The 17588-nt window shown below is 41.4% G+C and overlaps 1 protein-coding gene across 4 annotated transcripts in view; it reads left to right on the top strand.

The window, feature by feature from the left end:
• The window catches only part of SPATA13 (spermatogenesis associated 13), an 84224-nt gene that overhangs the window by 33912 nt on the left and 32724 nt on the right, over window positions 1–17588 (top strand). For 3 of the 4 annotated variants that reach the window (XM_075851649.1, XM_075851648.1, XM_075851650.1), the window contains 2 exons: window positions 1243–1387; window positions 16078–16214. In XM_075851649.1, coding sequence (XP_075707764.1) covers window positions 1243–1387; window positions 16078–16214 — 282 coding nt within the window. Of the gene's footprint in view, window positions 1–1242; window positions 1388–8920; window positions 9026–16077; window positions 16215–17588 lie in introns of those variants that run through there. The other variant, XM_075851652.1, reaches the window with a different exon arrangement.

Here is a 17588-nt window from a genome sequence, read left to right on the forward strand (position 1 = left end):
GCAAAGACTTACCCTGGGGCCCCTTTCACCGCCTTGGATAGGAGGACTTGATTTATGTTTGTCCCAGGCAATCCATGAATTTTGGGTTAATTCCCACACCTTTTTTGCTAAAGTTTTAGGGCTTGTGGAAAAGGGATCTCTGCACAAGGTCTCCCCACCCATCAAAATAAAAGATGGAGCCAATCTGGGGCCCCTTAGCAGCTATATCAGTGGCTATGGTTTGTACATCCCTGGCTCCCACATTTATAGGCAGCTATCCTGATCATAGACGTATAGCAAGGAGTTGCTGTGTACGCAGTACCCTCATATGGAAAAAATTTTGGCCCAACAATGGTGAATATAAAACTTCACCTGAATATTACTGTACCTTTTTACATTTAGTAAAATGAGCGTAACTAATAATGTGTCAGTTTTTTTCTGAAATGATTATTTTTGTGTGTATTATTATTATTATTATTATTTATTAATATTTTTATTGTGTCAATTTTGTTAAGTACCGAGACAAATTTGATCTGATGGGAGCGTCATGCCCCTGCATTGTGCTGTTAGGGGACCCTGCTCTTTCCACTAAGTGCCATGTGTTTCTGCTTTCTTGACTCACACGTGGCACTTCACGATGTCCCATGCAGCTCTGTTCTCCGTAACATGACATGATGGCACAGGTCACAACATCCACATACTCTTTTTTTTTTTTTTCCTGCTGCTGTAATCTTTGCCAAGGTACTGGCCTGATTTCTCGCCACCCCTATGTCTACTGTTCCCTGGTCCCCCGCCTTTCCTTGTTTACCCGGCTGCGATGTGTCCTCTCAACATTTGACCGACATCCATTCACTGGCCACTGCAGTGACCTGTTGACTTGCGGCACCATAAACAAAGACCTGCGGGGGACCAATGAACCGTTAGTGGGGAATTTTAAAGATAACAAAATTGTATATCATTTTAAAACCAAAAAATACATATATCTTGGAAAACCGTTTAAATAATGACTTTCCCTCCCACCTTTTAATCTCATTAATGGAAGGATTCTGAAAATATCTGCCATCCTCCCAAATTGAAATTTGAATTTTTTTTTTTTTTAAGGTTTCAAGATGACACATTTGGTTTTGTGTCACTGTACAGACCATGTTTAATATTTCATGAGACGTGGTGTGTAGAGGGTTGTGTTGGAGTTTGTTTATTTTATATATATTTTTTTAATGTTTCTATTAACTGGATATATTTTGCTCTGTGTCCCATATATAGCCGATCCCTCGGCCTCCTGTTCCATCACACAAAGTGCCTCCATACAAGGCTGTCTCTGCTCGCTTACGGCCCTTTACCTTCTCACAAAGCACACCAATTGGCCTTGACCGAGTGGGACGCAAGCGGACTATACGGATTTCTAACAGTAAGTTTTTTTGTTTTTTTTTTGGTACTTTATTGTTTCTAAAGATAAATTCTACTATAGGTTGTCTGTTGAAGCTCAAATGTCATAAAATCCGGTCTGCAGCAGTGGTGTACATGTATATAAAAATTATACCACTCTCCTAACCACCTGCGACAGGAGGTCTTTGTGTCCCTATCTCTGGGTAAGGATGAGCAGGCAAGTAGTTGACTTAAAGGGAATGTGTCGCTAGAATTTATTTTTATTTATTTTTCAGTTAAACAATTAGTATTTAAGTGATTACACATTGTTTTAATTTTTTTTTATTTTTTTTTTTCACAAGTCAGGAAATATTATAAATTAGATTCTAATTTATAACATTTCCATGTGCTGGCCACTAGAGGGAGCAGTTCCCAAATTTGCAGAATGGTCACTGTGGTAAAGTAACCTCATTGATTTATGCTGCAAATTTGGGGTGGACACGCTTTCCTCTAGTGTCCTCACACAATCCCCCCTCCCTTATTCTGGCTAGTGCCAGGAGAAGGAAGGGTTTCAATGTCTTCAAACCTCCTACACCCGCACCGATGATATACTGATGACCTATCCAGTGGATAGGTCATCAGTTGTCCGGTAGTGAACAACCCCTTTAATGTAGTTGGGGGAGTAGAAAGGGTTCCTAGAAAAGGAAGACCACTGCCGTTTCTGTCCTTTCTAGCAAAAAAACGGAAACCTAAAAAGTTGGGTGATGATGCAAGTGTGTCGGTCTCAGAAATGGCAGCCCTAGTGGATACTGCTCTCCCTAACAGCTGGGAGAACAGCCCAGCTAGTAGTCCAGGGTAAACAAAGTTCTAAAATTGACCCCTTCCCCTTATCCACATCCTTTCCTTCCCCTGGTTGAACTTAATGGACATATTTTTTTTTTTTTTCAACCATACTATGTGATGTTAAGTCAGTGCTTTGTTCCAGGTACATATTCGATTCACTATAGACCCGGTGACATTAGTTATTGAATAAGGGGACTACTTCCCGATCTATTATACTGATGAGTAATTTACCCTTTTCTAAATTTGCTTTGTGGTTAAATGGTTCATTGTCAGGTTTTCTTTCACTTTCAAGCATCTACAATTGTTTTCTATGTTAAAGAGATTGTTGAAGAGGATGTCTCTCAAGGGGTATTGAATTCAGAAATCTCCGGCAAGTAGCTGCTATCAGGGGAAGCTGCGGGGACAAATAAATTTCCCCTGCAGTGGCCGCTGAAGGGGAAAACGTAAGGGTAGATGCACATTCCTCATCTACATACCCTGACATTTTTCTGCATAAAAATGTATCCGTGGTGCGAATTTTAAAATCTGCAGCATTTCAATTTCTATGTAGAGGGGCAAAATCTGCATGTTACACGTTCAGATTTTGCGGCAGATTTTTTCCGTCATGTGCGCACCTGCCCTAATAATACATGTTGGCCATGCAAGGAAAACACACTATGAAGTCCTTGTGCCCTGATCTGCTTCTATTGCAGTGTATTGTGATGTGGGTGGTAATGATTTCTTAAATCTTCCATTTTGGTATCTCTATGTATCGTTCTGAAGAATAGTGAAAGCACATATTGTGGTTTTGAAGATTAACTTATTAATTGTATAGCTAATTGCTATTAGGGGTTACTTCCAGGGGCGTAACTAATGTCCTGTAAGCTCTCCATCTCTCATATCAGCATACACAGTCACATAATACCGCCACATAATATAGTCCTAGATAATAATAATCATATTAAATTTTGTAATAGAGTTCTATGTGTAAGCATGTTCTCTGCCCCCTTCCCTGTACATAGGACATTTATTCAGCATGCACTATGCACAGGGATATTGTACGAAGCTTACATGGGCACGTAAAGGTGTGGCGTACTTCTGTGCAGCCAAGTCCATTAAGTGTATGTGTGGAGTGTGTTTTTAATGGACTTGGACAGAAGCAGTTGGCTCCGTACATAGCATAGCGGCCGTTCTGCAGAACTGCAGGTCTGCTCCTATTCACTTGAATAGAAGCAGAGCTGCAGTACTGCAGCTCTGCCGCTATTCTGTAGCCGGCCGGAGCTAAGTGCTTCCGGCATGTACGTCCAGTGCACAGAGGCACCGGACCAGCTGGTCTGTGCGGGGTCCGGGTGTCGGACCCACACAGATGATGTACTGATGACCTATCCGGTGGATAGGTCATCAGTTGTCAGAAGTTGGAAAACCCCTTTAACTCACAAATCCCAATACATTGGAGGGGGTTGCCAAGAGATAGTTACATAGTTCCTATGGTTGAAAAAAGACACATGTCCATCAAGTTCAACCAAGGGATGGGAAAAGGGAAGTGGGATGGGAAAAGGGAAGTCAAAAATTTCTACACATAGGAGCGAATATTGTTTTGTTCTAGGAAATTATCTAAGCCTTTTATAAAGCCATCTACTGTCCCTGCTGTGACCAGCTCCTGCGGTGACTATTCCATAGATTCACAGTTCTCACTGTAAAGAAGGCTTGTCGCCTCTGCAGGTTGAACCTTTTTTTCTCCAGACGGAGGGAGTGCCCCCTTGTTTTTTGAGGGGGTTTTACATGGAACAGGATTTTACCATATTTTTTGTATGTGGCATTAATATATTTTTATAAGTTAATCATGTCTCCCCTTAGTCGTCTTTTTTCAAGGCTAAATAGGTTTAGTTCTTTTAATCTTTCCTCATAACTTAGATTCTCCATGCCCCTTATTAGCTTCGTCGCTCTTCTTTGTATTTTTTCCAACTCCAGGGCATCCTTTCTATGAACTGGAGCCCAGAACTGAACTCCATATTCTAGATAATACCACTTTGTAAAGTGGTAATATTACATCCCTGTCCCGCTAGTACATGCCTCTTTTAATACACGACAATATCTTGCTGGCCTTTGAAGCAGCTGATTGACATTGCATGCTGTTATTTAGTTTATGATTTACAAGTACACCCAGATCCTTCTCAACAAGTGACTCCCCCAGTGTAGCTCCCCCTAGGACATATGATGCATACAGATTGTGCATAACTTTACATATATCTACATTGAACCTCATTTGCCAAGTGGACGCCCAAATACTCAGTTAGTTTAAATCCGCTTGCAATTCACGAACATCTTCCATAGACTGAACTATATTACATAGCTTGGTGTCATCTGCAAAAATAGAAATAGTGCTATTAATCCCATGCTCTATATCATTAATAAATAAGTTGAATAATTTTTGTCCTGGGGTACACCACTTATAACTGGGGACGATTCAGAGTAGGAATCATTGACCACATTGACAACTCTCTGGATATGATACTTGAGCCAATTCTCAATCCAATTACAAATGATACTATCTAAACCTATAGTCCTTAATTTACATATTAGACGTCTATGAGAGACAGTGTCAAATGCCTTTGCAAAGTCCAAAAACACTATATCCACAGTGGCCCCTCTGTCTAGGTTTCTGCTCACCTCTTCATAAAAACAGATTAGGTTAGTTTGACAACTTCTGTCCTTAGTAAAACCGTACTGGCAGTCACTTATAATAAAATTTTCTTGTCACATTCTGTATATAGTCCCTCAATAGCCCCTCAAACATTTTCCCCACAATGGATGTTAAGCTTACTGGTCTATAATTACCCGAGGAAGACCTAGAGCCCTTTTTTGAAAATAGGCACCACATTTGCCCTGCGCCAGTCCCTTGGCACTATACCGGTCACTAGAGAATCTCTAAATATTATGAAGAGGGGGACAGAAATAACTGAACTAAGCTCTTTAAGAATTCTAGGGTGTAACCCATGTGGTCCCGGGGCCTTGTGTACATTTTATTTTATTTCATTTAGCTTGCACCATATCTACATTCATCCAATTCAGTATATTAATTGATATATTAACAGCACTGGCACCGGCTATATCAGCTGCTCTTTCTTCTGTTGTATATACGGAGCTAAAAAAAAAACATTTAGTAACTCTGCCTTCTCTTGATCCCCTGTGACCAACTCCCCATTACCACTATCTAGGGGTCCTACATGTTCAGACCTTGGCTTTTTTGCATTTATATACTTGAAGAATTTTTGGGGATTTGTTTTGCTATCCTTGGCCACCTGCCTTTCATTTTGTATTTTTTCTGATTTTATTACCTTTTTACACATTTTATTAAGCGCTTTATAATTTACAAAGGCTACAGCTGTACCCTCAGATTTGTATTTTTCAAATGCCCTTTTTTTTGTCATGTATTGCCCCTTTCACAGAAGGTGTAAGCCATGTGGGGTTTAAGTTTAGTCGTTTATACTTGTTACCTATAGGGATAAATTTTGCACTATAATTACCCAAAGTAGATGTGAAAATCTCCCATTTATCATTTGTCCCATTATTTGACATTAGTTCTTCCCAGTCCATATCCTGAATTGCAGCCCTCATCCTGGGGAAATTGGCTTTCTTAAAATTAAATGTTTTTGCCCTCCCAGCCTGTGTTTGTTTTTTACAGTATAGGTAAAATGTAACTATATTATGATCACTGTTACCGAGGTTTTCACAAACCTTGACGTTCCCAACAAGCTCTGCATTATTAGAAGTGACCAGATCCAACAGAGCTTCACCTCTAGTTGGGTCTTCTGCAAACTGGCCCATAAAATTTTCCTTCAACAGTTTGAGGAAATGTCTCCCCTTTGCAGTTGAAGTCGAACAATGACACCAATTAATATCCCGGTAATTAAAATCTCCCATTATCACTACAATACCCCCCTGTGCTGCTCACTCCATCTGTTTCTATAGATTACACCAAAAGTAATTTTTTTCAGTGTTTACCTCCCAGTGTGTGGCGCTGTGGTCGGCATCTCGTACAGTGCAGAACATACCTGTACTCCTCCCTTGTTTGTTTATTCATCCTTTTTTATTTTTTGCTTTTGTATTGCATCGATATTGCGCCCATCCTGGGTATAATGGTAGTTATTTTGGCAACTCGTTGAAGTGATTTGATATATTTGGTATTTTGTTTTTCAATGTTATTGTTGGATTACTTATTAAAAGTTATGTATTTTATAAGTTCCTTGCCTATCTATAATAAAGTTCAGTGAGCTGCGTTTTCAGTAATTTATTTATTTGCCAGCCTCTGATAAGAATTTATTTTTCTTCAGTGATATGTTGCCCTCTACCATGAGTTGTACAATAGTCGTCGTCATGAGGTAGAGATAACACTTGTGATGCGATTAATGAGTAGAGCGCGCCGCAAAGGCACGAAGTGCACAGCGGAAAATTATTTTAACTGGCTCAGGACCAGGCACAGTTTAGCCGTCTTTAGCACGCATTAGTGAATGGCTATAACATTTTATTTGTTGGGCTAGTGACATGACCTTTGCAAAGGTGTTTTTGTTTTTTTCCAAGATCAATCCAGTTTTTTTTTACTTAGAATTTCTATACATATCCGTGTTCGCCATATTTTTTTTTTTTTTTAATGGTTATTTTTCTGGTAATAATGTAGTGTTTCCCTTAAAGGGCAACTAAACCTTCAACAAACTTCTGACATATCATAGTGACATGTCGGAAGTTTTGATGGCTAGGGGGCTGAGCACTGGGACCCCAACCGTTCGCTAAAATGAAGCGGCTGAGGCGCTCTGCTTTTCTCGGAAGGCCGAGCAGCTGGTGTACGGACTCAATAGAACGGCTTCGTTTTAGTGATTGGTGGGGGTCTCGGTGCTCAGACCCCCAGCGATCACCACTTCTGACATGTCACTATGACATGTCAGAAGTTTGTTGAACGTTTAGTTACCCTTTAAGGGAAACACTACATTTGTTACCATAAAAATAACCATTCAAACATTTTTGGGGAAGTTTGAACATTTTAGTTATCCTTTTAAAATATTTGTGATCGTCATTGACTACCATAAATTCTTATGTTTTGTCTATTTTAGGGTAATTGGGTAAGGGCTAGTGTAGCGACCGTTGATTGACGAGGCGAGCCATTTTTTGGGGGGTATTTTATCTGTATATTTCATTTTTTACTTTTATTTTCTTATTATAGATCTGTCCCTCAAAGGTCAGAAAATACCTTTTGGGGAAATTGTATTAATTTATTTGTTTTTCACTATACTTTTCCTCTGTAACTGGAACTGCACAGCAGGAAAATCAGCCCGGTTATAGTGACTGTTAAGGCTGTGCTGGGCCTGTTTAGACCCAGCAGCAGCCCCCTACTACTGGCATCCCAGCGATCATGTGACCAGTCTTGCCTCTATACTATACACAGCACTTATTGGGCCTTGTGTACGCGAGTACAGAGGAGACATAAGCCGTGAAAACCACTTCTGTCTTCTCTACAGGGTCCCTAGCGGGATCTGATTGCAATTCAGCTGCCCAATTGCTCGCGCAGCAGCCATGCGCTTTGCTGCAGGAGTCTTTCGTTCAAGTGGAGGGTTCCTTTTTGGAGACCTGACTGGTCTGAAAGGGATTCAATGACGAGTAAACAAAGATGGCTGGATTGTTATGGAAACCTGGTTTAAAACTGTATGTCAGTGAGGGCAAGAATGAAGAACCTGCAAGCTTCTATTGGCTAATATGGGTCATGTGATGTGATATGGAGGAGGACATTGCTATGGAAGCCAGTGGTGCCATGTTTGCTTTTGTATTGCAATTTTTTTGTGAATACGTCGAGTCGTAGACCCTAGAGAGCTGAACCCCAGTGTAAAACCTTCGAAAGCGCCTGATTTGATTATGTGCCAATTTTTTTCATATATACAGTATATAATTACAGTGGGTGGTCCTCAGTCGCTTAAAGCAACGCTTTCGGTGTAATAAAACTTTTCTTGAGGCAGTAGCATTTGATGCAAGAACTTATAGAGGCGGTTACCCTCTTCAAGTTCATGCATCAATTGCTACTGCCTAGAGACGGATGTTATTACGTCTGATGTTCCTGCTGTGCACTGGCGATGCGCTTATCACAAAAAAAAAATTACCATGGTTTTCATCAAACAACTCCTGAGTGCCATCTCTACCGATGCCTGTACAAACTATCGACACAGGGACATAAACCATGACATCCCGCTCCCTACTGGTGCAACGTCTTATAGACTAATTTTGATATTTCTTTATAAACATTGAGATCTATATGTATTCGTTGCTTCTTGCCAAAATCAGAATATCCCTTTAAACATAATTTCACCCATTAAAAATGTACTTTGAGAAGTGTGACAGTCCATGGAGTAGATGATGCTACGAGTTCATATCTGGCTCCTGATGTTCGGACGTTTCGTTGGCAGCAGAGCCGGCTGGTAGACTGCATTCATATTGATGTTTTAGTGTTTTCACTTCCTCCCTAAGGGTACCCCATGGTGTCGTCATTCAAGCAGCCAAATTTGCAGCAACACATAATGTTGATCTGTCAGTTCCCTCCTAGCGTCTGGCCTGAACTGCAGGCGTGGAGGACGAAGGCAATGAATAAGCTCTTTCCACAGCCAGCTTCTAGCAGCAGCCTCTCATGTTGACAGAGCATCTTCCCCTTTTTTATGTAGCTGCTGTATATTTGCTTTCGTAAAAGCCAAGCCTTTTTTTTTATTTTATTTTTTTATTTTTTTTTCGTGCAATTATTTTTCTTCTTTTCTGAAAAAAAAAAGCATGGTGGCCAGAGGGGAAATGGCACGATTCTGGATTCTGGAAAGTCTTCACATGGGTAGGTGTGCTGATGTTGGTGTCTGTCCCACTTTTGGGAAGTAGTTTATTATATGGGATGTGGGACTGCTGCTGTTCTGCACATGGATGTTCACTGCAGACAGCCGGCAGTAGCCAGAAATCTGGATTAGGATTTGTGCTCTGCGTTACTGCATGGAACAGCTTGCTTTACTGGGAGGGAAGGGGAGAATCAATTGCTCTAATTCCATATTTTATTTTACGCTTTGGAAGTCCACCGGTAAGATTAGGGGAAGACGTCTGACTCTGCTGTACGTTTTTGACTATTTCACTGTCATGTTATTGGACATCTGAAGAGTTATGAGTATATGACCAGGTGTGAAGTAAGCTGCACCTTCATGCTTTGTAAATTCGTGGACCAGTCGGTAACACAAAAGCCAAACCGAATATTTTAAAGAATCAGGGAAAATCAATATTTATTACTGCGCTTTACTGCATTCAACTACTGGTTTCCAAACCTTGAATCTTAAAGAATAAAATAGGAAATTGCTTATAGAACAATTACTGATGATGATAACGTTTTTTTTCTATACACACCGCAGCCTTCATATGATCACATACAAGGATGCGGGGAATTTAAAATACCTTGCAGACCTATCAGCAGACTACAGGTTACTGTCTACTGCAGCCTGTAGTCTGTCAATAGATTCGAGAGGACCAGATGACGAGTACGCAGGGCAAGTGCAGAGTGGAATTGACAGCTGCTTCGTATGTAAATTATTACAATTCTATTATATTATATTTATATTATAAACAGCTATTTACTCAATTGAGTAAAATAATCTTCATGGAGGGGGGTCCATTTAAAGGGGTTGTCCAGGATTACACAAAAGGGTCCTTTTTGTTTTTTCTCCAGAAATAATAGATCCATTTTTTTTTAAGACTACTCCTTTAGAGTAAACTGTTCTCTACTTCTAAAAAGATGACGTATATGAGTTTTTTTTTTTATCATGCAATGTTCTGTTATTTTATGTCTTACTAGTTAGAAAAATGTATCACATAAAATGCAACGTTTGGGTAACTGGGCAGTGCCCAGTATTGAGGAAACCAGGACCCACAAGCTTCCTGACAGATGTGCTCTGCAGTGTATTAAGCGATCTATAATCCAGGTCCAATGTGCCATGCTTTCCTTACTAACCAACCGCCAAGCTGTGTGCCACATATCCCCGCAAATAATTGCCGGGGTGATCTTATCCTGCAAGTAGAACTGAAGTGGAACAAATAGTTTTTACAGATCTTCTGTATGATTGCACGTGTGAGGGCTTTGTTAGCTGCTGCAAGCTTTTCACACCTCTGAGAGCTGACGTACATTGCAGCTACGTGTGCCACGTCGCTGGTTATAACATGTAGATAATAGTTTGAAGACTTCAGTATATCGGGATTAGTGGGACACTTTTGGGGTGCATCAGAAATTGTTCCAAACAATTTCCAAACTGCTGAAGAGTGAGCAGCCATATTGAAGAGGTTGATGTCTCCTATTAGCTGGGAGCTTAGTACGTTATAATGCGGGTGAAGTATTTGTCACCTCGCACCTCAGTAATGTCGTTAACGCCTAATGAATTAATAGCTGTATTATCATCTTCAGTATTCGTTCCTCTTCGTGTAGACCGCTCAAGCCTCTGAAAATGGAATATACAGAAAAGTTTTATGAACTAAGTAAACACTTGATCATAGGAAGCGGATGTTGGGGGGTCATGGTTTTAATAACCGTTTGCACTAACTTGCAGCAAGACCCATTCTATGGATTTCTAAGAGACTTATGGGTCCTACGTTGGCTGCCTAACTGCATGACTGGATAATGGTCCCAGGGACCATAATAGGGCCATTCTAACACTTTGATATGCCTAATGCAAAAAACATTAAGTGGGCCCTTAACATTTGAAAATGGAAAAGGGGCACAACCACCTGCCCCCCATAGATGACCCATACATTGCCTGCCACAGATGGCCCCTGTTCCAGCCTCTGATGCCTCCCAGGGTGCAGCTACAGATTCTTCTGGACTAGACTGGTCTTTCAACAGCTTCTGAGACTGCTGGGGTCGGGTGCAGATGTACCTTTGGTGATAACCATTTTGTGGTGCCAATAAGGATTTTTGTTCCTTTTTCCTAAACCACATAATAGTGAATGGCGACAGTAGATCTCCTAGCCCGGAGTTAGGGGGGGCTCCCTAGACTAGGACTTGTTTAAATTAAATTGAATTGCTGATTGTCTCCTTGTTTATATTCACATCAAGTTCGTCTCACAAATCACTGTTGCTAGTGGCAGAGGTTGGGCCATGACAACCTGTCTACTTTACACACTTCTGTGAGATGAGACGCTGCTGTAGTGCTACATCCAGTATGTTCAGCCTGTGGTGTTATATTATGGCCTCTTGTTGCCTGAAAACCTCTCACTCTCTGTAATAAACTTTAGCTTAGCTTTATAGATCAGACAAGCAAATGATCAGAATTCCATTTACCATGTTTATTACTGTCGTGTTGTACAAAGTCTGGATCCCTGTAAGTTTATGGGCTCATCCATGTGATTTTATTGTGAAATTACCGATAAGATACCAGAACGGGAGCCTTCTGAGATTTGTGACATTTTTTACATAGAATAAGCCTTATGTACCACTTGCCCAATCACAGTAAATGTTTTATATTTCCATTGTAGTTCAGAAAATGACAGATGATGTCTTATTTGGTTTCTGTGGGCTGCACTGTTATATATTTTGTAACCCCCCCCCCCCCCCATCTCTCTACTTTGCTGCTTCCCCCTCCTTTACTTGCCGGGTGCCTGTTGAAATAATTGCTTGTCTATGCCATTCATTCTATACATTGGGTGCAGTTGTGGTTCTCCACTGTACAGATCAGTGCTGGTACCAAATACTAAATGTAACTAAAATATTGGGTTCTTGTGGCGGTTACTATCTTTGTTTTTGGTGACCCCCCCCCCCCCCACTCATGGTCATGAAATGCACCCATTGATTTGGATAGAGGGTTGCCAGCTTTTCCACCCAAAAATACTGTCCTGGATCAGGGTGTGCTGTGTCTACGCATTCGACAAAAAAACACCACAAAACCGGCACATATAAATATATCCCAACATGGGTAAAGGCTAGATGTGGTTTTGGGGTGTGACTTCACACCTAGTATGGGGTCTGGTAGCCTCAGACTGACGCTGTTTTTTTTCTTCCTTTTACCGGCCTCCCAGTGTAAAAATCAGCTGGGTCCGGTGATTTTACCCACCTGGTGGTAACCCTATTTGGATAAGGCAAGGATAAGCTTTTGCATGTGTTAATTCATTGTTCAAGGAATTTCCGCAAAGGAATTCAGTAAAAATCGGTAAAAAACAGCTCCGGACAAAAAAAATAAATCATACTTACCCAGAACACTGCCATTGTCCTGCAGTCCGGCAGGAAGGGGTAAGTATGAGCGCATTTTTACGCAGTGGATTTCCGTTAGAAAAAACGCACTGTGTGTACAGTTTTTCGGACGGAATGTACTGCGCAGTTTTTACGCAGCGTATCCGACCCGTGGGAACCCGGCCTCAATATCTTTCATAGTTTCAGAGAAGTCTGGGAGCAGATTTAAATTTGGGTACAATAGAAGAATGTAAGCTGAGACTATGCTGACTGAGGGGTTATTCACTTTGGACATGTTTTTATTATTTAGTTTGAAAGTTCCGCTATTATGCAAACCACATGGTCTTTTGGCTTTTGGGATCTTCAGCGATCAGCTGCAATCTGCAGGGGAACCTGATTACAAATGTTAAAGGGAATGTGTCACTAGAATTTTTTTTTATTTTTTTTTAGTTAAACAATTATTATTTGAGTGATTACACATTATTTAAATTTTTTCACAAGTCAGGAAATATTATAAATTAGATTCTAATTTATAGCATTTCCATGTGCTGGGCACTAGATGGAGCAGTTCCCAAAATTGCAGCATGGTCAATGTGGTTAAGCAACCTCATTGCTTTATGCTGCAAATTTGGGGTAGACACACTCTCTAGTATCCTCACACAATCCCCCCTCCCTTATTCTGGCTAGTGCCAGGAGAAGGAGGGGGTTTGAATCGTCAAACCTCCTACACGGTGTGCCGCCATTTTCTGAGCGACTGCACAGTGTAGGAGGATTAGATACAGTGTCCAGCAGACAGTATAACACAAACCTACACGAACGTAAAACACACATCACATACACGAACATAACTTACCTGCCGCCTCCGCTCCTATTCCTTGCGCCTTCGCTTCCTTGAACATATGGCCGGAAGCCACAGCCGGAAGTCGCCATCTTACTGTCCGGCCGCGGATTTCGCTCCACATGAAAATGCCGCCGGATTTCGCTTTGCCAAAGACCTTCCTTTTGGTCTGTGTGGGAGCGGCGCATGTTGGATGTGCCGTATTCCATCTCTGTATGTGTCGTTAATCGACATATACAGAGATGAAAAAAAATGACAGCCCCCATAGAGAAGTAAAAGTAAGAAAAAAGTAGAACACAAATAAATAAAGTTTATTTTAATATCATACTAAAAGCAATTGGATAAAAAATAAATAAATCATGACACCTTCCCTTTAAGTTGTCTTGTAGCACCACCACAAGAGAGGAGAAGTATTACCTAGTGTATTGAAATCAATGGGCTGTCTGTTTCATACACCGGCATGCCTGGCCCTCCGCAAAGAGAGCCACTTGTTGTAGACAATCTCCGCTAATAGATTAGGGTCATGAAAAAGGGACCCTCTTGAATGAATTAAGAAATCCCTACTGGGGTAATTGAAATTTGTGTTTTCTAAACCAGACAACTTTTTTAAACCCCTCCAAATAAGTTCCTCTAAGGCTAATGCTAAGAATAAGTAAAAATGACTTACATATAGTTTCATTAATAACAACCATTTATTTGGTGATTTATTGAGCTTCCTGTACTTTGGTGGATAGCTTGACTGTCTCAGTAGTTCCCAGGATCAGTCGTCAATAGGCCTATTTGTTCTGTCTTCTTTTTCCATTAGAATTTATCGTAACCCAAGTTTTCATAATGTTTGCTCTGGTTTCTGCTTTGCGGGCACAGATCAACAGATTTCTGTCATAATGGGTACATATTAGTCTGTGGCCGGCTTTGATCATCATATTCATGTGTCATCACAGGTGGAATGAACAGGGTCCTCCAGTATCACAGGGCAGCAATGAAAGGTTCATGTCAAGTCCATGCCAGACGATGGATGTATCATGCACCTCTATATGAATGTAGACATGGCTTAAGTACAGTCCTACCAACTTCTTAGAAATTGCCATATTACATGTCATCCTCTGTATGTACATAGCTTTTAAGTTATATAATTTCAAGTAAATTGTCGACACACAGGCAACTGTTCTCTTATTGGACTAAGCTGGAGATCTGTACGTAAATATCAAAAAGTTCTTACCGGAGTAACATCTGTAAAAAACAAAAAAGTACAATATCTGTAACTGTAAGCTCTTCTCTCATCTGCACAGTCCGTTAGGTCTCCAGAAATACTTTGTGCGTCTGTGGGAATTTAAGGCCAGTTTCATACAGCAATAAAATCTTTAGCGTCCATTATGGCCAGCGACACCCGGACCTCGGCTGTTCTACTAAACCGAACTTAGATTAACATAGAATACTATTCTAAGGCTTCTCATACACATTAAAATAAAGAATCTCTGGGGCTGCTTGACCCCAGGGTGAAAAATTAACCGGCCTATATAGATTTATTATTTATTTGAGCCACCCACATCCTCCTCCATAACTATTAACATTCATGTTTTGCTGAAATGAACTTGCAGAAAATTTGATTTAGAATATTGGATTGTGATAATTATGTTTAATGTAATCTCTGAATTTACTATTATTTTGCCTGCATGAAAAAAAAGTCGGACCACAAGAACTCAACATAACCCATAGTCACCCTATGTGTCTATATATTAGGAGCAGACACGACTAGTCAATTCTGCGTGGAACCCATTTAATCCAAACCTTGAGCCTATGAAGCCTTGGTCCCAACCCCACAACTTCTACACAGAAATAATGTTTTTGGAAAAAATATTGGCAATTGTTTTACAACTGCTCCATTATGGTGGCATTATGAATTGGATAGTGTCCTTCATTTGGCCTATAGCAATCTCATCTATAGATAGTCTGACGCTTCGTTCACATCTGTGCTAGGGCTCCGTTCCGATGTTCCATCTGAACTTTCCATTGGAACGGAGCTCTGACTGACACAAACAAAAACCAAAGGTTTCCGTTTCCATCACCATTGATTTCAATGGTGACGGATCCGGTCTCTATGGTTTCTGTTTCTCAGTTGTGCAAGGGTTCCGTCGTTTTGACAGAATCAATAGCGTAGTCTACTACACTATTGATTCCATCAAAACGACGGAACCCTTGCACAACGGAGACAAACGGAAAGCATTGGCACTGGATCCGTCACCATTGAAAGCAATGGTGATGGAAACGGAAACCTTTGGTTTCCGTTTGTGTCAGTCAGGGTCCCGTTCCGACGGAAAGCTCTGACGGAACGTCGGAACGGGACCCTGGCGCAGATGTGAACAAAGCCCTAATCCTACATGCATAATCCTGGAAATACCTCTTTAAACTCACTTAGCAAAAGATGTTCAATACAGATATGCACACAATACACATTATATATAGCTTCGTAGTAAAACAAGTGTTGGAGGGCCTTACAAGGCTAATGATTGACTATAATTAATTTATAACACGATTGTAATTAACATTGCAACACCCATTGTTTTCTGAGATTTGGTAAATTCATCTCCTGTGAAAGACATACAATAGAACTGAAGCCGGGGGTCAATGTGTTGAGTTCTCATATCTGTTTGTATGTGTTCTGCGCATTGTTTGGGGAGTTACTCTCTAACTTTTATACAGGATCATAGTTACTTTAGTCACTTGTTGCCTCTCTTCATAACTGACTGTTGGAGACTAGAAGTCAGACTCACGGATCCCAGTGTAGCTGGATACAAGGCTTTATTTGAAATATTTTCAATGGTAGTCACCTATTTATCATATGGGTCTTCTGTAGTCTCTACAGATGGAGGAGCAGAGTCCACAACGTTGGTTGATGACAATGGCAGTGAGGAGGAGTACGGCTTTGATGACCGCTACCAGGCCAATCCAAGATATCTGCAGCAAGGAGGGGAGCAATTGGCCATCAATGAGGTATATATTGTATTAATCTCGTATTGTGATATAATAGTATAGCCATTGCAAAATGTTCTTTTTATCAAAGGCTTAACTTAGTCATTGGGACCCAATGCAAAAGCTGTAACAGGGCCCCCATCTACCATGTGCCACTATAATACTGATGTTTCCTAATGTGGTGGACGGGTCTTTGGGCCCCTACAGGTACCAGAGTCCAGGTGCTACTGCTATATCTGCACCCTCTATAGCTACTGCTACGGCTCTGTATTATAACATCATTGGAAGATAATTGCTATAGGTTGCTTGATGTGTGTTTGAATTTCCACATGTGTTAAAATATATAAATACAATTAATTATTTAGATATTTCCTTTCGGTTTGGTGTATATATCCTATAGATTAGTGCTAGGATATAACCACATGCATAGTACATATGATGCTGCTACGGTCTACCGGGGCCTATACGTGCATATTCTACCCTGCTCATGTACGATGAGGTTGTACATAAATGTATTATGGTCAAGTTATACAGAGCCGTAATATGGCTTCCATAGACTTTTATGAGCTCATACTCTACCTTTTGTATGCCTCTGATTTCATATTGAACAGTGGCATAGATATAGGGGTTGCAGTTGCGACTGGGCCTTGAAGCCAGAGGCTTTAGGGCCGTCTGTCAACGGTTACTGAAGTAACTGAGCCTATGTAGCAAACTATATGAGCCCCTGTTACTACAGTCGCATCTCCCTATACTTACCCTTCTCGCGCCTGAGTTGGAACCTCTTCAGCTTTGAGTACAGCAATGGGTCCTGATGCCATTTAGCCCGTAGCGGATTAGGCAAAGTGCTGCACCCGGAGCTGAAAAGGTCCCGACTCAGGTGCGAGGAGGGTAAGTATATGGATATGCTGATGCCCTGTGCAGGGGCGTAACTAGGAAAGACTGGGCCCCATAGCAAACTTTTGACTGGGGCCCCCCTCCCCTGGGTGTCACACAACCCCCCCCCCTTGTAGATAGTGCCTTTTTTACCGCCCCCCTGTAGATCACGCCATACAGCCCCCTCTGTAGATGGCGCCATACAGCCCCCTCTGTAGATGGCGCCATACAGCCCCCTCTGTAGATGGCGCCATACAGCCCCCTCTGTAGATGGCGCCATACAGCCCCCTCTGTAGATGGCGCCATACAGCCCCCTCTGTAGATGGCGCCATACAGCCCCCTCTGTAGATGGCGCCATACAGCCCCCTCTGTAGATGGTGCCATACAGCCCCCTCTGTAGATAGCGCCATACAGCCCCCTCTGTAGATAGCGCCATACAGCCCCCTCTGTAGATAGCGCCATACAGCCCCCTCTGTAGATAGCGCCATACAGCCCCCTCTGTAGATAGCGCCATACAGCCCC

Source organism: Rhinoderma darwinii, chromosome 2, assembly GCF_050947455.1.
Source record: "Rhinoderma darwinii isolate aRhiDar2 chromosome 2, aRhiDar2.hap1, whole genome shotgun sequence".
In the NCBI taxonomy this organism is placed as follows: domain Eukaryota; kingdom Metazoa; phylum Chordata; class Amphibia; order Anura; family Rhinodermatidae; genus Rhinoderma; species Rhinoderma darwinii.